Genomic DNA, 22,408 nt, shown 5'->3' on the forward strand with positions numbered 1-22,408 from the left:
GGCTCTGGTGAGAACGGAGCTCTGCACGAACTGCAGGGTGACTTACCGACACCAAGTTCACCAGCGCAGGATACAAAAGGAACAGCTGCTTCTCATCTCTGGTGACACCCGAGGTCAAATGCAGTGAGCAGAGGCAGGTTTCCTCCCAGACCATACTCCTCCAGTAACAGATGCTCTCAAAGATCAAACTCGGACCCAGAGAGCTAAAGGGAACAGCTCGTGGCACATCGGTTTGCATGGATTCCCAGCTGTGCCAGCACTTGTATGGGACACCCCTCAATTTAACAGCCCGACCAAGACGTGACGGCTCAGCCATCTGAGGGGGCTCTCGGCTGTTGCTGCCGAGACTTTGCTTTCACAGAGGTGAGCCCATCTCAACAATCTCCCCCTTACCTCTTCAACTGCTCCCTTAGCTGAGGGACGAGACACAGGGAACCAATCCTCCCGGCTGGCATGGTGTGAAGAGAGCAAACCCACCCCTAGCACTTCTGCTCTCCTGCAGAGGAAGCCAACACATCCTCCTCTCCTCACTGGAAATGCAAACCAGCAGCAGGTAATGACACTGAAAACAGCTGCCTCACTTTCTGGTCATCAGCCTGTTGATCACTTGAAGAGTGGGCACGAGTTTCAGCCTAGCAATAAAACATTAAGGACTTGAAGCTGATCAGAAACTGGTTCTCATCAATAAATGAAGCAGATCTATTTCTTTCCTTTTCTTTGTCCCCAGAGAGCATTATTTCTCCTTTGACTCTAGATAGGGTGATTAAAAGATGAAGCAAGAGTATCTTACTTTCAGAGAGGAATTAAGTTGACACTGAATGGGAAAGCAGGACCTTTACAAACAACACGATTTGCATAAAACACTATCTGTTAGCAGAGACTGACCTGCTCTGAGTGCAGGACCAGGGTGACAGTGAGGGGAAGCACAAGGCAAATCTCAACACAACTTGAGGAAGCTAAAAAAACCCCATCTTTGCACCATAAATGCTGATTCTAAATTGCATGTGTTGATTGTTGCAGGAAGCAGTTTTATGTTTCAACTTGCTTCATATCCAGCCCAATGGAAAATTTGCCCCGAGACCTCTGGTGATTAACTGAAATCTTAAAAGAGCATTATTAAAAATATTCCCCAATATTTCTGTGTTCACTTATTCTCATCGTATTTTCAACCTACCTAACAATTCAACACTGTTTTCTTAATGAAAGGCAGCCCTAATGCACTTAGGGCATACCGACAGCTGAGAACGCAGCAGCCATTTGCATCTCAAGTAGAGTGGGCTCCCCTCTGCAGACTACAGCAAAGAGGACTGTTCTTTTATTTAGCCCATTTAAATTTCTTTTGAGCATGGGAGAATAGGAAAACAGAAGATAATTCAAACACGTGGGCACTACCTGCAAAAAATTCTACAAAAGCACAAAAATGAGGGGTTTTTTTTTTTGCTTTTTGTATTTTCAACAGTAATATAAAAAACCATGACATTGGTTCAAAAGTCAGATAAGGTCTGTGTTGGTAACTACAATTCTTTTATTGGACATATTTTACTGAGCATTGAACGCTTGTTTATGTAGGCACAGATTTAAGAATAACACCACAAAATCAAAAGGATAAAGTGCAGACCTGTACTGAGAAGCAGGCCTGGTAAGTCAGTCTACTGCTACAACTCAGCAGAGAAAAGAAAGAAAAGGGGAAAAAAACCCTGCCATTATAAGAGAAGTATATTAGAAATTACGTCCTGTGGTAACAGAACTATACTACCTTTCCTGCAAGGTCCAGAGCACTGGAAAACCCAGGTCTCCTCTGCACAAGCACACTGTGTTTGTCACAGGAAATATTTTAAGTTAGACTTTGGCTTACACAAGTGGTTTATTTATAAGAAAACTTAAGAAAGGTGTACTGATTAAAACAGTTCTCTTAACATCATTTCTTTATATATTTCAGAATTATATTTCAGAATAAAAAATTATGCACTTAAAACCAGATAACATCCTCCCCCCCAACACAGTAAGTTTGAGCAAACAGCGACCAGGAAAGAGTGAAAGGGGGAAGCCAGTCTGAGTCATGACTTCAAGCGACAGTCTTTGCCAGATCTCATTCCTGCTTGCATCAGAATTTTCTCCCTAAGAAGACTGAGGAGATAAAATGGTAAATTCAACAGGTCCTTATTTTTCCCCATCTCATAAGGGCAGTTTTCTACAGTTCTTAGTAACAGAAAAAAAATAAAATATGTATTTCCAGAGCTTGCACACATCTGAAAAGAAAATGCAGAAAACAAGAGGGAGAATAAAAACTAATATAAGCTAAAACATTATTTTGTAGTAAACAATAGAATATAACGTGCAATAGTGCAATTTCTCCTTTGCTGCTCCAACAATGAAGTCTTGGTGGATAGTCCACTGCATGTCAATGTATGGTGTCCCACATCTAACTACGTGCTGGTCGGGCACTGCTGGGTTTGCCAGGTTTCGGAGCCGAGTCGCTGTGTGCGGGCTCTCCCTTCCCCTTCCCGAGGTGGCGGAGTTTCTGATCCCAGCGCTGCGTATTGAAAGGCAAAGGAATTACAAAAGAGATTACAGAAGAAGACATGTCATATGTGAAACAACCGTATGTGTTTACAAACAGCAGCAGCAAAAAAAAAAAAAAAAGCCATCGCTGTTTCCACCGCGTTAGCCTGTGTCGGGTTCGAACGGTGGAATGTCGGGTTATTGGTAAAAGTCACTTTAAATAGAGAAACCATTTCCTGGCTTTCTTGTAGCCTCTGTGAATGAAGGGGCTCATACAAGGCATAATGGCTTCAGCATGAGTCTCACCTTCTAAACAACAGAATTTAAATGAAGCTATTTGTGCAGCCTTTGGTAGAAGCAGGATGAAAAATAGTAAGTGATTTTTATTAATTTTTTAAAAAATTATTATTATTTATTTTTACTTTTCCAGGTAATAGCAACTGCAGCACAAAAAGATGTAATAAATACAGTTGCTACAACTGATGACACTTTTGGAAGAGGAGATTATGATGAGAAGGAGGTAGCGATGTGGCATGGTCCTCAGCAGGCCCAGGCTGGGCGCGAGGGCAGAGGCAGCAGGTCTTGGGCCGCAAGGAAATAAATGAGAAAGTAAGTCAGTTCCCCCAAAAACCCCAACAAATGACACTGCCATCCAAGAACTGGAACTCAGCAGAAGCCAACCCATGGTGGTAACGTGGTATTTACTCTGTGGCACTGGATTTCATAAGGTTCTGCCAAATCAAACAACAACTTGGAACAAGATCCCCATATCTTTTCACTCGTGTAATCTCTGTGCATGTGACAAATATGCACAGAAAAACTTGCATTTGCAGTCAGAACAGTATTTTCCTGCCAGTTACCACTAAGGCTGTTGAAGAAAGTGTTGAGTGGAAAAGGAGACTAGTTTGCACAGGCACAACCATTATGTCAAGTCAATGGCTGAGAAATTGTGTCAAAGTAAGAATATTCTGTGATATTCCTAACACTCAAATCACTGATACTTTGTGGCGCATCAAAACATAAAAAGAACTTGGAAGGCACTAGAATACATTTAAATTAGAAAATATTAGAATATATTTTCATATCTTGCTTGCATTTGAGCTCATTGCTTCCAATTTGCTATGACGTGACTTCCTTATCATGTACCTCCTTCACCTAAGCCAGGAAGGTAAATTTAAAATAGTTGCTAATCCACACAATTTGGTAAGAGAACTGTATTTAAAGAATATTAAATCTGAAAAGTATAATTCTGACTTAGTCTGGAAAACATCTGTAAAGCCCTCTTTTTTTTTTTTTAATTTGTATCACAGTCCCAATAAGTAGGTGCGTGTTGTAGAATGCGCAGTTTGCCTACAGACTTAAAATACTCCTACTGTTTGCTTTTTTTGAGATGGAGGGTTTGATTGCTGCTACACTGGTGTACTTTGGGGCAATTCGATGTATCCCTTTAGTTTATAAAGCATGCATTTCTAAGTAATACAGCAAATAACACACCAAGTTAATTTTTGATACTTGATGTTAAATAACTGGAGTCAGCATATGTATTTTCTTCCCTTATTTTGAAAAGATTAGGTAGGTTTCATGGTATCTGCAGCATTTGACTTTTGGTGAGGTATCTTCTTACCTTTACTTTTTTACCAAGACGATCCTTCCATTTCTCAGCTATGGAGCCTTCCACCAAGAGCAACCTACACAACGGAGACAACCAGTTACTCCACCGACAGGCATGCACAAGCTATACAACCCAATGCATGCAACCTATACAACCCAATGCATGCAAGACTAAGATCTCTGTGCCTACAGAAAGTCTTGTCCCCCCTCCGAATACCATTAAGGAGGTGTACAGAGTCACACCAAGATTTCCTTTCCCGGTGGCTCTGAAGTTCAGCTTTACGGGCAGGGGAACAAAAAACAACAAATATGCTCCAAGGTCAATGCAGGAAGAGTCACCTGGACCGCTCCTCGTCTTCGTAGCCCATAATGATGTATTCTTCGTTGGCGCTGAGCGACGGGCACAGGCAGCCGGAGTTTGTGTGAAGGTTTATAGTGTCCTTTGGGATGTTCACCAGGGAAGATTTTAGGATCTCCTTTACTTCCACTACCACAGTGACATCGTGACATTTAGTCTTTACCTCCTTCACTTTAGCCCGAATGACTGGGAAAAAGTCACAAAGAGCGTAGTTAGCAGCAGCAGATAATGCGGGTCACCCCCAAGCCGTTCCTGGTGACCTCTGGGATTAGTCTTTTGCACCATCCATTATCAAAAGCTTAGCTGAACTCCAGCAATGCCCCTGCCCCCATCTCTCCACTTCATTACTTCATCCTCCACCAAGAGGGTCCAAGTAGCTCAGTAGATCTCATAATAGCGTGGTCACCAGCAAGAGTTATGTACCAGTTGGATTTATGTCCTGTTTAAATTGGGCTTTAACTTTAGCATCCCTTCTTCTTTGTCCTTTCCACTTTAAATATATTTAATTCATTTCTTGTATGCTCTCCTTCTCCTTCGAGCTGTAACTGCTCGCTCTTTGACTACCTGCAGTACATATGACCAAACTTAATTTGTCATTCTCAACCTTTCACTAAACGTGAATGTGCATTAAAGCTTCTCCTACCACTACTTCTGCCGGATGACAGGCCCTTACTTTTTTTATTCTCGCTCCAGTGACCCAGCAGCAATCTGCTCTGCTCTTTATGAACTCTAAACACTCCTGATCCTGACCTCGTGACCCATCTAATTGTTTCCTCCCTCACCCTTTCTTTTTGCCTTAAGTTGCATGGGAGGAAAAGTTGCCTTTCAAAGGCAACGCTTTTCGTTTCTCTCATGGTGACCAGTGAACTGATACCACATGCAAATGAAAAGCCAGTCCAGAGGTCATGCTCTAGAGAATACCACATCTTTCACAGCCTGCAAATAAGAGTCCCTTTCCATTATAAATAGCAGATTTCCCAGATTCCCAATTTCTTCTAACCTATGTGAAAAAGGTAGTATGGAAGGAAGAAAACCATGGACTTACACATCTCCTCTCTTCACATGCATTGCCCATAAAGTCCATCAACCAGCATGTATTGCAGCTGCATTAAATACAGCTGCCAACAATTAATAACTTAGGGTAAATTGTGTATATTAAATGCACAAGTGATCCATTTTCCTAAAACCTTTTAAGATTTCAAAACAAAATCTTGCTTTACTTTGGAGTTATTTCAAATGTATTTTGAAATGTCTTTAATTTCAAAAGCTTGAAAAGATGGGCAGTAGCATGCTCAGCAACTCTTCACCATGTGCAGGTACCCTCTGGAGAGTAGACACTCTGTAATTATTTTCCAAACAAATCCACCAAAACAACATAAAACCGACTAGTCACCTAAAAAATAACAATGATGTTTGACTGAATACAATTATAATTTTTTAGCTTTTAATAGGATCTATTTTTGAAAGGAGCTGATCTGACAACAGTTGTATAAATGCATAATCTTAATGAATATTACACAATCGCTACCACTTAAATGAGGTCTTTAAGTTCACTGAGCCGAAGGCTATTCTCATGATTAATGGGAAAAAGGATGGGCCCAATCGTTGAGTTCCTGCGATATGTATTCACTGGCTTCATCACCCTAATTTGCTTAAAACAAACAGTATGAAGAAAAGTAGCAGCCTGGACCTGTGATATGCCTGAAGACCAGGACAATCTGGACAAGAGAAGACATAAATATGGACATCGTGCACTTTTACAGGTGTTACTGACAGCACAACACAGCTGGCAAGATGCTCATTGCTGGCTTCGATACTTGAGAAAGAACGAACCTAGTAGGCTTGTTAGATCCCATGGTGAGTTTGTAGGCACGAAAGTTAGTAAAAACATCCCTTCCTGCAAAACCAGAACATAACAGTGCTGGAAATCAAAGAGGCAGTTCAAGCACAGCAGCCCACATCATTTTTGTCACATCACTTTTCACACTAAAAAAGTGCATGAACCCGAAATGCCTGCGCTGACATTGAAATAACACTCCACATCAACAGACACTCTTTTACTAACATATTAAGCTAATCCCCTCCATCCTTCTAATTTGGAAATGTTTCAGGCCACATCTTCCTTCCCCCTAATAAGCACCACTGGATTAACCCTCAGTAATTGAGACCATAGGCTTTTTTAATGAACATTTTTCCGTTACTGTAGCCTTAAAAATGTTGGGAGCTGGCCATGCAGCTGTTCTTACCGTAGTTGTAATTGTTGCGTAGATAAGTCTTCTGGGTAGCTTTTATAGGCTTGCATTTGCAGCGCTCTATAAAAAGAGAAGGTTTTGTTCAGAAAGAAAAGAGCATATGTTCAGTGACAATCTCTCCGAAACCCCAAGCTGACACCTAACAAAAATTTCACTGAATTGACTTGTTTATTACAGGCAAGTGAAATATTAAAAACCACAAGGCATTTCTGGTCTGTTCTGCTGGAAGATGTTGTGGAACTGTCCCTGAGACCTCGAAGGTTTCTAGGAGAAAACTTGACAAGCTGAAATTTAAAAAACACAACCAAACCACTACAACCAACTAACCCCACAACAACAAGGACACAAGGACTTTGAATCTGAACTGACATAATCTTCCATTTTAAGCCAATTCAAGGTTCAACCTTGGTCTCTTCTGTGCTCTCAGGTGCTGCAATTCCAGACCCTTACAATGCCGCTCTCTCTTCTCTGCTACACTTACTGAATGCCCTCCTTTCTGCACCTTTGATCATACAGACCGTGATATAGACACAGAAGGAAAATACTATGACAGGGCATGGTTTAACATTTGACTGGAGACTACATAACTTTGCTTGGTTTAGCAAACTGGGATATTCTGGCTAGCAGGCATTCACCATAGGAATATGATTTTTGTGGCTAATTATCAACATACAGTTCATCTTTGGAGCTGCACTGTAAGATTTCTTACAGTGGCATGGCCCCTTTACACCTGAAGATGTCTAGGAAGTACAGTCAACAGATGAAGCATGTTGGAGGGTGGTGGGACCAAGTGGCACGTGGGTCCCTGCTCCGAACACTTCTGGGACAGTCCTGACAAAATGAAACCTCAACCATGTCTCTTCAGCAGCGTCTGGCACAAGGTTTAAGAGGCTGAAGGGCTTCATTTGACTACTGCAGGTGTTCGGTGTTACCTTTGATCCTGCTCTGGACTCTTCCTCAATTTTTGCGTAAATTTTATTATGACCCAGAATCTCAGGTTTAATTAAAATAGGGAAATTATTAGCCCTTCTGGCGGTAAGGATAGCCTTCAAAAGACAATACACATGAGCGCTGTCAGAGCAGCATTTCCAGTGGTGCAGCTTCCAGACAGCTGGGAACAATAACGGAGGTAAAAACATTTTCGTTAGTGCCTGGGGAGTGCTAATGCTGAAGCTCCAGAGCCATGCATTCACTACCACCACCAATAATTCATGGCTGGTTGTTCTAATGCAAATATTTACTTATTTCAAGCTACTGTCTAAGTGGACTTTGGTGAAGTCATTTCAAACAGCAGGTGCCAGTATTACATACACATGGTCATCTATTTTGACATTTGACTTAGCATTTAAGTGGAAGTACACTTAATGCAGCCTATTTCTATACACCATCATTCTAAAATACAAATGCATATAAGCTAGTGATTTAGTTAAATCCAACATGAAGAGCCTGAAAAAGAACTTTATTTGCTATATAAGATTTCTGCATATTAAAAAAGAAAGATGGAATCATATGGTTATGAACTTTCCAAATCATTACTTATTTTCTATTGAAATAATTTTTGTAGTTGAAGATACAAAAAAAAATACAGGAAAGAGGAGAACATTTTAAAAGAAGAGTATATTGTTTCCTTGAATTTCAAACGCATCCTCAGGAATCTACATATAGAGTCTTACAGACTTCAGCTTTTGTATGAGACTGTGTTAAAATAATAAAGGCAGAGAAGGGAAGTGATTTTTGGCCTCCCTTCTGCCTGTGGGAGCTCATGCATATTTTAGGCCAAACTACGGCCCATTTTATAAGCTGCCTCGAAACAGGCCGTAAAAGATATGCTCCTATGACCCACACTCGCGCAGGCATCTCAGCGTTCAAGTCCACCAAGTCGTACACTTCAACGCTCTCCTGCTGTACAGTACTTTGCTCTGTGGCACAAGTAAAATAAAATAGTCTAAATTACAAGACAAGAATACATAGCCTCACATTTCCCTCAATTTTAAGACGGTATTGGAATATTTTATTAATTTGAGGAATATATTTTATTAGTCTTGTTCCAGAAACAAATTATAGACCTGCCCATGTTCTTAATGAAGGATACCTCCTAGTCACCCTAGTGCTTTTCAAATTTACATTTCAAAGAACTTTACAAAACACTGCATTATTCCTAATTACTATTTAGAGATACAGAAACTAACAGAGTCACTTGCCAAGGTCAGTTATAAAGTCAGTCGTAGAGCTAGAACCAATTCCTCTCTCCCGACTCCTGTTACAGTGACTCTCAAAGGAAGCACAACCTGAGTTACTAGAGAACACATATTTGATTGATGCATGCTCCTGGCAAAGCTGAGCTTTCCCCAGGGAGTGGGAACACCTGCAAAAGGTGCTTATAAAAACATACTGCATCTCTTGGTGCTGAGGGGAAGTCCCATCTTACATGACAGTCTGTCTCCTCCGAAGCTGCCAGAATTACCCGAAGAGCTCTGGGATGACAACAACGTTATTTTCCAAGCACCGAGACAGGCAGCAGTGGCTCACACCAGTTTTGACTGAGAGCTCAGCTAACTTTGCCATTAAACATTCTTTTTTTAATACAAATCAATATAGGACTCTCAAAAGCTCAAAATCTATACCTTTGAAAACTTCTCCCTGTAAATGCCAAAACAAACGGACTACATGGGAAAAGTGTTTTGCCCATGGATGGCTACAAAGAAACGTGACATCTTAAATATATGTTCCTGCACCGTCTAAAACCTGGCTGTAATATGGATCGGGACATGCACTCAAACCTGGCAAAAGCTTCCCTGATAAATTAAGGATAAATAAAACCTCTGGAAAAATTTCAAAGTGACTTGAAAAGCATCTGATGAAGCAGGCAACAATGTAGTTTACTGCCAAGAGAGGTAAAAAAGCTTCCCCGCAAAAAAACCCGTGCAGACTCAGAGGGAAGTTTTTTCCAGTGGACACTACTGGGAATAAAAGGTGTCTCGGACAGGGGTGACCCATGAGTTCTGCTCACTGCAACTGTACACAGCAACACATGCAATATGCTCCAGCAATCACAGCGCTGAGTCCAGGATTTTTTAAAACACATCAGATTGCTACTCACAAAAAAAAAAAATTCTATTTACAATGTCAAAATTACAAATTTACTTTAGTGAACGTATAAATAAAGCAATTATGAAACACAGCCTTTTAGGTGGTCAAACTGTGTTTGACAGTTGAAACAGGTATAGTGCATTGCACCAGAAATTGTGTTTGTACAGCAAAAGGCAGTGATAAAATTATTACCCTGCCTTTTCATCAGCAATTTTTCTGTGCATCTTCACCCTGTTTTTTGGATTGGATTTTTTTAGGTCTGGTTTTGCTTTTACTAGTCAAAAAGCATCATGACAGCGACAGTATAACTGAGTCTTACTCTTTTCCACTGCAGGGTCACTTACTGGTATTACATGCCATCTACATCCCTAAGGACAGGCAGTGGTAAAGATATATTTAATATTTTTGATATAAGGTGACATTGAAGGTATCCAGCTTTACTTTCATACTCAAAGTGAAGCTTGTATGCTCTTTGTACAGTAACTGTAGAGCACGAAATCCACACTTTCTCAGAGCCACACAATTGAAAATGGCTTAAAACTAAGAAGATACTGACATTAGTAATAAAAAATCTTTAGGAAGTCTTTCAGACACAGTCCTGTGCTCAAGGCAATTTAAAGTGAAGCTTGTTAAAGGGCTTACTTTTATCAGGTTTTTCTAATTGTAGCTGGCTTTCTAAAGGATGTACATTGCGATTTAAATAATATTTTGCACCTACATAGCTACTTTCACATTGGGACCTACTGATCACATTTTAAAACTGTATTATAAGCTGGGCATTATTAATACCTTTTTACAATTTGGTCACAGAGATTAATGCTGAAGTTATCCACTTTTATGCAGATATCTAAATTTATGTTCCACAACCATACTTAGGTGTTTGTATTAACAAACTGAGCATCAGTGCACACTATAGTTCATCAACACCTCTGGAGAAGGAAAGACACAATGGCTAATGCTAGGTTTCCATGTGTCATCTTCTTGACAAAGGCCTAAGAGGAAAACTTCTGAAGGAATTGTAATAAAATTCAAGGAAACCTACAGTCATTGGCTTGTTTGAGCAACAAATTCACATTTCTATAATCTATTAGCTATCAGCCTGGGCTTTGCTTCTCTCCATTGCCTATGACTAGTGGTAACACTCAGGGGGTTTTAGTCAGTTCCAGCAAAAACAAAACAAAAATGAACAGCAACAGGGGACCTGCTGGAATAAAACCAGTCTCAGAAGGTCTCAGCATCAACCTCCTCAGGTTAATGGGAGTTCTGCCATTATATACAATGAGTGCCAAACTTAATTTGCAAACTTTAAAGTCAGAACAAACCATTATCATTGTTGGTTTTGCCCAATGAAAATCCATTTAATGATCATTCTCACTGTTCAAGACAAAACTTTCAATGAAGTCAGCACAGCCCTCTTGACTTGATAGAAATTTTGCCCTGACAAGAGCAGAAGAGACGAGCGCTAAAAGGCTGCCTAGTGTTAATTGAGTTCTATGCTGAGAGGTCCACAGGCTGACCAGGCCCAAATCCCACCTGTCCATGGGACACAAAAGCACAATCTACAAGATTCCTGGACAAGACACAGTATTTAAATATCACTTAGTACCCCTCTTACTTAATCAAATATTAAAAGGATTTGAAAGACTATAGCTTATTACACAGTTTTATAAAAGTGTGCTTACCGATGCCAGCGCCTCTACAGTTGCCGTTATTAGAATCCATAGGGAAATCTGGCATGGATTCATAAAATACATAAAGAAATGTTAGTATTTTTAATATTGGATTGTTTCAATACACCCACATTACAATGTCTGCTCTTTCTCTAATATTTAGTATTTTAAAACATAATAGCTTTATTAATAAACAGATCGTAATGTTCTACAGGCCAGCTTGTTAAAGTTGACACAATTTCTTATCTGAACTTCACCCAAATCCGGCACATCATGTTAAATCTGAAGCAGATTAAATATCCCATTTCTACTGCTGCACAGACTGGCAGGTTTAGGATGAGGATGGAAATTTACAGCATTAACTTAGAGCACCTACAAAAAGTACACGTACTGTTTGCATTTAATTAGATGATGAAGGAGAAATTACTTTTGGTTTGTTTTTTTGGTTACTGAGGAAATCAAACCAACCAACCACAATCATATCGTTGAAGCAAATGCCAAAACAAATGTTTCAGACCTTCCCCTTCTGCTCAGTTTAAAAACACACTGATTAGTTTGAAGGACAGATAAGGAACAGAAGGAAAAAAAGGCACTATGCCCAAAGAACTGCTTTAGACACATTCCTAAGTGGAATGTGTCCCACATTAGTAAAATGCATCATTTCAAACCTGTTGCTTATTAAGTCACACAATTTAATGGATTTATACACATACGTAATCATGGAAAAACAAGTATGTTAATGCATATAACGTTGTACAAGTTATGGAAAAAATAAATGCAAGAGAAACAAGATCTGAGAGCGAGGCAGTATACTTTATTAGAATGACACATACAATGGAAAAACAAATGAGCTTTCAAAGAAAAAGCCCTTTACATTTACGCCAGTACTTCCAACTCTGAAAGCTGGTATCATACAAATATCACCTTTCTTATACCCTTACATTATCATGGGTGCAATGCCACTGCTTTTATAATATAGAACAAATAAAGACATGACCATGTAACAAAAGCTCCTCTCTTGCAGCTTGAGCTGTAAGGATTTGGCTGTAAGACAGCCCAGGACACTGATGATACTCAGTATAGGTAAGGGGTTTAGATGCGTGGAATAAATTTTAAGGACTGGGGCCATTATTTAATCACAAATTCTGTAAATACATATTTAAAATACCTGTTTACAACAACAAACAAACCACCTTAATGCATATTTATACTACTCATAGCAACGTGAAACTTTCTTTACATAAATGGGGATATGGCTAAATGACAGTCAGGGCAAGAGTAAATCTGAAAAACAACTAATTGCCTCGCTAACATAATAGTTAGCTTCAAAAAATTGAGACTTCAGGAGTAATTATTCTTACCAACATAAAGAGCAAAGGGTATAAAAAATAGCATGGAAGGATTGAATAGATGCTCTTTTATCCAATATCCTGTTACTAATAAAAAATCATATCCATTTTCTTCCAAAGAAAGTTCCGAACTACCGCAGGATCTTAGTTTATAGAACAAAACTCAGCATTTTCATGGAGCCAGCTTGGTCTTTGGTTATCAGGTACTTCCACAGCAGCTGTAAGGCTTCTCCAAGCTGCCTTGTAACAAGTCAAATTATACACACTAATTCTTACTTACGTGTTTTATTTCGATCATTCACCTGAGCTATTCTCAAATTTAAAAAAAGCTGTTATTATCAGGTGGTAATTAGTGATGGTGACCTCTACCAATAGTGCAAGGTAAAAAAAAGAGGCCTTCATCAAATCTAAATGCATTTTATGTTGTATCAAGTGCTTTCTTGTATTCCAGGACATGATGAAAGAGGAATTAAAATGGTTTTCCTCTTGCAAACGGTAAGTAAAAGGATGACCACGTTTCTTCTCGTTCTTCCTCTCCTGGGCCAATCCTCTGTTGTCTTGTTCATTTAGCCACGTGGTAGCTTTACATCTGCAATTCCTTCTGACGTGATAAAAGCATAGACAGCGCTCGGGTCTATAGTCCGATAATCCTCCCATCTGCTCCAGCTGCAGACAAAAGTCTGCAAAACTTCCCAGCCACCAACCACGGAGAGGTGGCTCTACCTCTCCGTGTGCCTAAGACTGGCCTGAGATGTTTCACCACTCTCTGGGCATTCAAGACCCCTGCAGAGAAAGCTCTCCAGATTCACTGCCCCTCTCGTTCAGTCGCCTTGGCCAACTTCTCAGGTTGCCTTCCAGGCTTTGCACATGGCCGAGGCAACTCTTTCTGGTGCTTCATGTGGCCCAGCAAGCCAGAATTCCTACCAAAATAGGTACTTTGGTTATGAACAAAGGGATGGTTCGTTCACACCTCCGAAGCACATGCCCTACGCCAACAAAACTGTTACTGGGGGCAGAAAAACGTTTCATCAGTGGAGGAGGCAAGGGAAGTATCGGGTTAAATGCTTACCATCTTCATATCCGCGGAGGCAACAGGGAAGGAAAAAGAAGCCCTGAAGTGCACTCTCCCTTCCTAAACCAAGGGCTGATCCAAGCAGTCATGGCTTCATGGTGTTTGAGTGAACCAAGTCCAATTCACTCTGGAATTACAACTAAAAATAAATCAGAGCCCGGTCAGGGGTTCCCAGCCTTCCCTGACCTCACTTGGGGGTACGATGCTCATGCGTATCAGCTGAGGAACTCTCCTTCAAACTCACACTGATGCAAGGGGGGGGGCTGCTAAACACTCAGAATGCCCAATATAAACCTGGTCCTGCAAACAAACATGCAACTAAACTGCTTTCCACCAGATGTTCCTTTCCACTCCTAAGTACAGAGCTTATTTTATTTTTACCAAATTACAACACACCACAACCTCAACCCGTTTCCTAATTCTGCATTCATTCACCAGGTCACTTGTCCTACCCCAAACCAGCAGTTGCGGTTACCTGACGAGGCAGCTGGGTGCGCAACAAGAGTAATTCGGGCGTGTGCAGGGCAGCTATTAATGGAAACAGCTCCCACTTCTGTGCCTGGGTGAAGGCTGCGGTGTGCAGCGCGGTGTGCAGCGCGGTGTGCTCTGCAATTGTGGTCAGAGCACAGTGCCTGTCAATGAGCAAAGGAGGAGTAAACAGGTACCGATACATCACTTCATGATTCATTTCCCTACCTGCAAGGGCTTGGGCCAGGCACGTATTGACCTTGCCTTGATGCTTATCTTTCCCGGTGCGCTCATGCTTAAGTAGGGATGAGCAGTTTCTACTGATGGAGAGGAGCGTGGGCTCGCGGAGGGACCGGAGACCTCCACCACTGCACAACACATCTCGGGGAAAGGCTTTGCATCAACCTGATCCTTCCCCCGGGCAAGCTCATACCCCTCGGTCCTTTCTCATCTACCAGGGAAGCGATGGGAAAAAGGGTCTGGGCCAGCCCTGGCACCAGTCCCTCACAAGATCTTAGGTGGGCGTCAGCAGCCACAAAATCCTGACCCCAGCAGTCTGACTGGCAGAGACCTCTCTCCATCAGGAGATGCACACTGCTTAGACCTCCAGCCATAACGCAGACAGGAGAGAAAAAAAAAAAAAAAGCTGTTTTTAAAAATAAACAACTGACTTCCTATTGTTCCACTTCTCTTCTGAGGTGACCTCTCTGCCAAGTTTTGTCTATGCAAAACAATCTTTTTGAAAGAAATATCTGTCAGCTATGATTAGCAGGATTGCCAAAGAGGAAATATTATCCAGAGCTCCAATTCAAAGGCTTCTTACTAAATTCTGTTTAAGAACAGGGGAAAAAAATCCAAACTGATTTTTCCAATAAGCCGTTTTAATTAATCGCTTTTCAGAGGGATGCTATATAAAAAAAACCCAAACCACTAACAAGGAGAGGAGAATAAAAGCTGCTTGCGCAGTAAGTGTACAAAATAATGATGCCTGGATCACAGATTTGGATGAGAGGTTTGGGAACAGGAAACAAGTTGGTAAAACCTAGTTTTGAGCAAACATCTTACTCATATCATAGCTTACATTAAAAATAAAAAAAAGCAGAGAAAGAGCCAGAAGTAACACGATCCTGATTGTCACTGCAATTAAAGAACATGGCCCAGCTATTACTGAAGTCACTCCAGGCACGCTGCTCCAAAGAACAAAACCACAGCGAGCAGTTGCTGCTTGGGCACTTCCTTCAGATGGAGACATCTGTGAGCCCCATTGATTAAGAAACCTTCAAATATGCATGAATTCAGACTTCTAAATCTACTTCAGGTCTTAATACAGAGAGGATCTTTGCTAATCTGATTGCAAAAACATGCACAGCGAAGCAAAGTAATAGGAAAACTGATCCTCGTTAAAATTTGATACAGATGACTTGACTCCAAGTCACAGAGCAGCCTGCAACATGACAACACGGCCGCTCCACATAATGAATTATTCCACATAATGAATCCTGCTGGGTTTTGATGACATATAATGGCCTAGGTCTTGACTTGATGCTTAGACCGTAAAAGCCGTTCTAGGGGACTCAGCCTACAAAGGCAGACAAAGCAAAGTGATAGTATAACACCATCAACGGTATCATCGTTAATAAGGTTTAAATACTCTTATTAACTTTTTCTGTCTTCTTTAAGGCTTGAAGCTTGTAATGATTTTGTTCTTTAACTGAGAAATAAGTCCGCTTCCAAGTTTTGAGCAAACACCTAAAACAAATCTCAACTTTAAAATGACAACCTGGGCATGACTGCTAATCCTCAGTACAGGCTGCAACACTCTCCTAACACCACTGTACATTTCGGCTACTATAAGTAGAGCTATGCGAAGTTTGAGTCAGAGCGAATTTGATCTGGAGTTTGGAAACCACTCTTTTGGAAATGAAGTAAGTAACACATGAAAAACAAGCATGGGAATAGCTCCTTCACTTTTCTTTTAAGCATACAATGCCAGATTCACATACTGGTTTACTATGAATTCATCTAGGCAGACGGGCAGGTACGGAGGACTTGGCCTACATGGAGAAATCATGGGTTCATGTAAGATTTTAGAAAATGCATCTCCATCGCTTGAATAATCTTTAATCGTCTTTAATGTTTAAGAGATAGTACTTTTTTAAAGAGATTCAGAGTTGTCCTCAGCTGTCTTATGATAATCACCCCAAATGGTTCGGACTTTAATTACACATGGTTGATACCTTGTGATGATGCTTCCTTTTTCCCCCAACGTCTCATTAACAACCCAACATGCCTTCAAGCTATTTTTCTATCTAAATAAGATACAGTGAGACAGAAATCCAACCGACGGATCTGTCCTCCGATACGCATGGTACCCATCATATTGCTCTGCTTTTATTGCCAGTTCCCTCTTCAAAACAGGAATAAACACGTCACTTGAAACATAAATACTCTGCTAGACAGTAGCAGCCAAGCACACGTGCCGAAGTGCTTTTCTGAGTCAGCATCCCAACACCAGCGATGACTGTGATCAGGCTGGTCATTTATTACATGTAAAATTAAAGACAGGTCTTGCTATTGAAATTTTAGATTCAAGACAGTTTTCATCTATCTGCTCTTCTTACTGCCTCACAGACTAAAGATTTGACAGGAGCCTGAATGAAGGAAGCAGATAACCAGATAGACATGAGGCAGTCAGCATATGTACCCAGCACAAGAAGACCGAAATATATGAAGCGCGTGAATGGGACCTCCTGCACGTGCAAGACAGCTTATATTGATGTCTGCAAGTGTAATCACTTTCATCCCCAAAACACAAAGGACAAGGATGCAGGATAAAAGCTATATATCAGACATTTGCATGCACTAACCTCACACCTGGGATGTTAACATGTCGTCAAGAGGCTTTTTCATCCACCATCCTGGATTGTGACTTGTCAGATCCTCCACACAAAGCCAAAATATTCAGTGTTGCACCTGCCCCCAGAACACCCCCACCATGCCCAGAGCATCCCTCTGCTGCCTGGGTGTAAAGGAACGCAGGTGTTTCCCAAAGATAATGAAAAATCAAGGAAGATGTGTTCCCCACAGGATGCTTGTTTGAAGGTGGTCTCTGTAACTTGAGGAACCTGAGACCTCCAGATCAGCAGTGTGGTACAGCAGCTCATACTCAGGTTTTGGAGACCAGCACAAGCCCAGAGGGTCTGCAGAGCTTTTTCTTCTAACTGAGCCCTAAACAAGGCACTTGTACTGTTCTTACCAGTCTTCTCCATCACAGACATAGCAGCCACTATTTCACCCCTTCAGCACATCAGCAACCCTAATAACATCAGAAGAAAGACACAAATACCTCCCCTGTTCCTGCAAAGAGGAAGCCTCTAGATCTTCCTTGCCACCCGGGCTGCACGTGGAAAGAGGTCCTAGAAGATGTTTGTGGAGGATTCATGATGGGTGCCTCAATAACTGAAAGTGAACTTCTTACTGGGATTTGCCACAGATTTTACTAACCACCGTTCTTCCATGTTTTGCAACAGCCACAGTCTACTAGGCATGGGGAATACAACTGATTGGAGAGGAATTTCTCATCTTTTACTGCAACGTCAGCCAAAGAAAAAGGTCAAGCGAACTTCAAACAATCTTCAACTTGGCATCACCGAAATGAGAGTCAAGACCAGTTACTTTAATGGTGACAGGGAATTTTTGCGAGCATCTGTACATGCTCTTCCTGGCTGCAGAAGAGCATACGATAACTGACCCAGCACAGTGTTAACCCGCTGCAGGCTCTTGCAGGAGACTCCACCGGAAGGAAGTGTGTCCTGAGGGTCAGAAGAGCCCTTGCACCCAGCTGAACCATGTGCTCATAAATAAGACGCATGGTCTAATATTGGAAAAGGAATGGAAATCGGGCTTTACGAACCCTGTTCCCATTCTGATAAGGACAAACATTTGACCATGTCATCCTTTGGGCTGCTGCTTTTTGGAAGGGACTAGACAAATGCAATAACCCTCACCAGTAATAACGCAGAGACCTCAAAAGGAAAGGAAACGGTAGAATCATGTTACTTTGCAGGCAGCAAAAAATGAAAGAAAAATCAGAATTTCACTTCTGAAGACTAAAATAATCCTCTTCCATGACAGAAGCCCATGAAAAAATAGATTTATATTTCTACCTGCCCTATTAGATGTAGTTTACAGACAGCATGAGGGGTGGGAGTGCTTAGGAGATAAAATAGTAGCAGGTATTCTGCATGGTCCCCGTTAGGCAGTTGGTTGGTTATTTGTGACTTCTACTTGGCTGCAATCCTTTATTTGGGGAATTGAATTTGGAAGTATTCACCTTACCTCTTCCTAGAACAGGAATCCTTCACTCTGCTTTCTAAAGGAGCAGTTTTATTCCCTCAAGAAGGATTCTTTCAGTCTGATGCATAATGCATTGGTTCAAAATTTTCAGCCCAGAAATGAGAATGTCATCAGGTTCTCATTCACTGAAAGAAAGTTTTCATGGATCTGGCCCTGGAATCCCTCAAAGAGGTTATTGTACTGCTGAGGTCCTCAGAAATAGGTAACTCGGGGGCAATTCTAGCCAAACTTCCTCCCTCCAGATTTGAATGTGATTGCTTTCAAATCACTGCAGACCTGCCAAGCCTTGCTCAGTTTGGAGCCATTTTTAAGGCAGTTTTGAAAGCACCTTAATGCTGCCAAGAAAGGCACTTGGTGTTCAAAACCGTACTTCCCCAAACCATCCCAGCAGGTCTGCAGACCCAGGGAGCAGCAGCAGCAGGGAGGGAGCTGCAGGCAAAAATAGATGGTTGGGTTCACGGGCTGGGGACAACTGCCGGGGGGGGAGGAAGGACGAAAAGGCAAGAGGGGAGTAATTAGAAAGGTTAGAGAGAAACAGTAATAACGACTGGAGCTATCAGGGTATGGTCACCGAGCTGAGATTTCAAGGGGTGGAGAGGGTAACTCGATGGAGTCAGAGAAGGAGTGGGGTTAGTCTGGCCTACAAATAAATGGGGAGGAGGGGAAAGAGCAGCTTACCTGGGAAGGCTGAGCTGGGGAGCACAGTCAGGAAACCGAAGTGTGAAATTTCATTAGGAGAGGAAAACAGGAATTACAGTGTTTGGTATTGCTGGCAGAGAGATACATAAAGCACTTGGTAATGGGACAAAAGCTCAGGCAAATACTGTGCTGAGCACAGAACTCAAAAAAAAAAAAAAACCAAACCCTTTCATTCACAGGCCACTGCTAGGGGAGAATGGAGAGGTTGGAGCCGCTGCCCACCAGTGAGATGCCACAACCCGGTGTTGCAGCTGCAGGCGCCGAAGGAGCCGGACAGCAGCACAACGAGCCCGCAAGGCACGTGGGTACTGCTCTGCCTCAGCCTCCGACCCCTCTTAGCTGCTCCCCTGCTCCAGCTCCGCGCTCCCACTCCTGTGATGGAGAGGTCTGGCAGACACACCGACACTGCAACTTTGCAGCAAGCAAATGTTGCCTGGTTCCACCAGCAGCAAATAGTTTCCTCAATGAAGACAGGAACCGTGGCCATTTCGTAAAGGTCAAAGCTCACTCGTGATAACCACCCTCTGGCTTGCTTTAATTTCCTGTTCAATAGCTCCTTCAATTTAATATTTCTGCGGTGCTCGGCTCACCGCGTTGTAAGCGGTGCCCTGCTGACTCCTCCAGCCCAAAGGCAGCTATGATGGCAGCACACCCCTAACAGAGCAGGGTCCCCAAGCAACAGCAGTTTTGCAGCATCGCGGTGGCCTAAGCGGTCGGCAGTCTTCACCCGACTGCATGGAGACACTCTGGCCTCCCTGGTACCCCCGGACGGCAGCCGGACACCCAGGGCCAGCCACCCTGTGGGACCACCGCGAGCGCAGCCAGTGAAACGGGATACAGCAAGAAAGCTGAGGGGGTTCCAACAACCCCTCGGAGACCGTGGTGGGGGTCAGAGACCCTCAGAGCTGCGCTGGAGCTGCCTCCGTGCTGGAGGTGGCCTTCAGCTCGCTTAGGGACGCTGGGAACGAAACACAGCAGAAGGCTGCACCTCCACTGGGCTCCTCGCCTGAGCGGCCCGGGGACCTGTGCCGTAACCGTGCCTTCGGTGCCAACCAGGCAGACGAGGCTGTTTTCTCCCCTTCAGCTGCACGCATGCCAACACTGGCGCAGGAAGTGGCTGGGGAGACCACAGACCCCCCAGCTCCTGCCCAGGGCTCCTCTGGGTACAGCTCCTTCCCCAAAATCTGCTGGCTGTGCCCCGGGTAGGGATGACGGCCCTGCGTGGGAGGGGAGCGGACCGCTTTGGGGAGGGCGAGCGGCTGGGGATGAGCAAAGAGAGGTGCTGCGGGACCTGGCAGCCTAGGGACGAGCGGGAGCACCTCTCTCCTGGGTGGCCCTGCCTTCCCAACAGGCAACCGCTGCCGATGAAGCACCGAAGCGGGGTCTCGAAATGTTTCCCGCTTATGTGAAACGAGGGTCGTCGTTCCCACGCTCCTAAAGCGTCCCCCGGCACGACGGCGGGGCTGTCATTTGCCACGCGCCCGCTTCCCCAACGGCAAAACTTCTCCAGCAGCGACGCGGCTGCTAAAGGCAGAGGGAAAAGAAGAAAAGAAAGCGGCGGGGGCCGAAAGAGACTTAGAGGAAAGTCCGAAAGAGCGGAGACAAGGCAGGGCTCCAGCGCGGCGGGCTCCCCTCCCCGCTGGTCGGCGCCCATTGTCCGGCCGGGCGGGCGGGCGGGCGCGGAGCGGCCCCGTCCCCCGTCCCCGGTCCCCGCGCACTCACCGGCGCCCTCGGCGGTGACGATGGCCTCGGGGGAGATGCAGACGCCGCGGTCGTAGAGCGGCAGCTCGTCGCAGGCCAGGCTCTCGGGCCAGGCGTGGCGGTAGCGGATGAGGACGGGCTCGCAGCCGGCGCGGGCGCGCTCGCACACCGACTTGCAGGGCTTGATGGGCTCGTGCTGGAAGTCGATGGTGCAGATGGGCGCGTACATGGCGCAGAGGAAGAAGAGGAGGTCGGGGCTGCAGTTGGTGCCCAGCAGCCCCTCGAACTGCTCCATGGCCAGCACGGCGTTGGCCTGCGTGCTGTGGTGCAGGTGGTTCGGCATCTTGGTCATGTTCCAGGGCAGCGGCTTGCACAGCGGGATGCGCACCGGCTCGCAGGCCGCCGCCCGCCCCGCCGGCGCCCGCCCCAGCACCAGCAGCCCGGCCAGGGCCAGCACCGGCAGCCCCCGCCACATGCCGCCGCCCGCCCCGACGGCGTGCCCCCGCCGCGCCGCGCCGAGCGGAGGGGCCGAGCGGCGAGACCTCGGGGCGGGGGGCGGCTCCTCCGGCGGCGGCGGCGGCGGCGGCCGCGCTGCGGCGGGGGAGGGGGGAGCCCGCCCGCCGACCGGCCCCTCCGCGCCTCCCGCCGGCGGGCGGGACGGGGCGGGGCGGGGCGCTGCGCTCCGCTGGGCCCGCCCCGCCCCTCCCCGTCCGGCGGGGCCCCGCTCCGCCCCGGAGTTTGGCCCGAACAAAGGAGAGCCCCCCGGCAGGGCGCGGGCCCGCGGAGGAGAAGGAGCGGCGGCTTTGCTTCGGCTGAAAAAAAGGAAGAGGGGAACGCTTCCCGCCCTCCCGGGAAGGGGAACGCCTGCTTCGGGAGGGGATCACGGACCTTGCTACGAAGGCGGAGGCGTTCATTTCGGACCCATCCTCCCGCCGATAGTCAGTCACGTTATTATCGGGGAAATGCCTCTGTTTACGCGGTGCGAGGCTGGAGAAGGAGGTGCGCGGGGAGAAAGGGAATAGGTTAGAGGGCACCTTGAAAGGGTAACGAGGGACCAGGTTTAGGGGAGAGCCCGTAATAATGTTGTAACCCAATACAAAAAGAGGCAGACGCACCTGGGCTGCTCGCTTTTCAGAGCGTTAAAAAAAAAAAAAAAGCCATATACCGACGTTGAAGTAGCGCACAGAGCAAAGGCACGACAAAGGGCATCCCGACTTGGGCTGAAGAAAGAGCCTTGATAGAAACAAACTAACATTTATTAACGAAATAAATTCCTCCCA

At 44.4% G+C, this 22,408-nt stretch overlaps 1 protein-coding gene across 1 annotated transcript; it reads right to left on the reverse strand.

The window, feature by feature from the left end:
• Positions 1 to 1,496: 1,496 nt before the first annotated feature.
• FRZB (frizzled related protein) lies at positions 1,497 to 21,762 on the reverse strand. The gene is made up of 6 exons (XM_052793139.1): positions 21,150 to 21,762; positions 11,496 to 11,543; positions 6,718 to 6,783; positions 4,453 to 4,657; positions 4,127 to 4,190; positions 1,497 to 2,533 (listed from the first exon to the last, which is right to left on the reverse strand). Exons 1-6 carry the CDS (start codon positions 21,601 to 21,603, stop codon positions 2,423 to 2,425), a joined length of 948 nt encoding a protein of 315 aa, XP_052649099.1. The 5' UTR covers positions 21,604 to 21,762; the 3' UTR covers positions 1,497 to 2,422.
• Positions 21,763 to 22,408: the final 646 nt, after the last annotated feature.

The sequence above is a fragment of the Harpia harpyja genome, chromosome 7 (genome assembly GCF_026419915.1).
Source record: "Harpia harpyja isolate bHarHar1 chromosome 7, bHarHar1 primary haplotype, whole genome shotgun sequence".
Taxonomy (NCBI): Eukaryota; Metazoa; Chordata; class Aves; order Accipitriformes; family Accipitridae; genus Harpia; species Harpia harpyja.

Bases quoted from the DNA above. Each gene is read 5' to 3' on its own strand.
- FRZB (XM_052793139.1), bottom strand. From the start codon at position 21,603: ATGTGGCGGGGGCTGCCGGTGCTGGCCCTGGCCGGGCTGCTGGTGCTG. The intron at 4,658-6,717 runs GTAAGAACAGCT...ACTTTTTCCCAG, and splicing joins ACGCAACAATTACAACTACG to TCATTCGGGCTAAAGTGAAG. The intron at 4,191-4,452 runs GTGACTCTTCCT...TCCGTTGTGTAG, and splicing joins GAAGACGAGGAGCGGTCCAG to GTTGCTCTTGGTGGAAGGCT.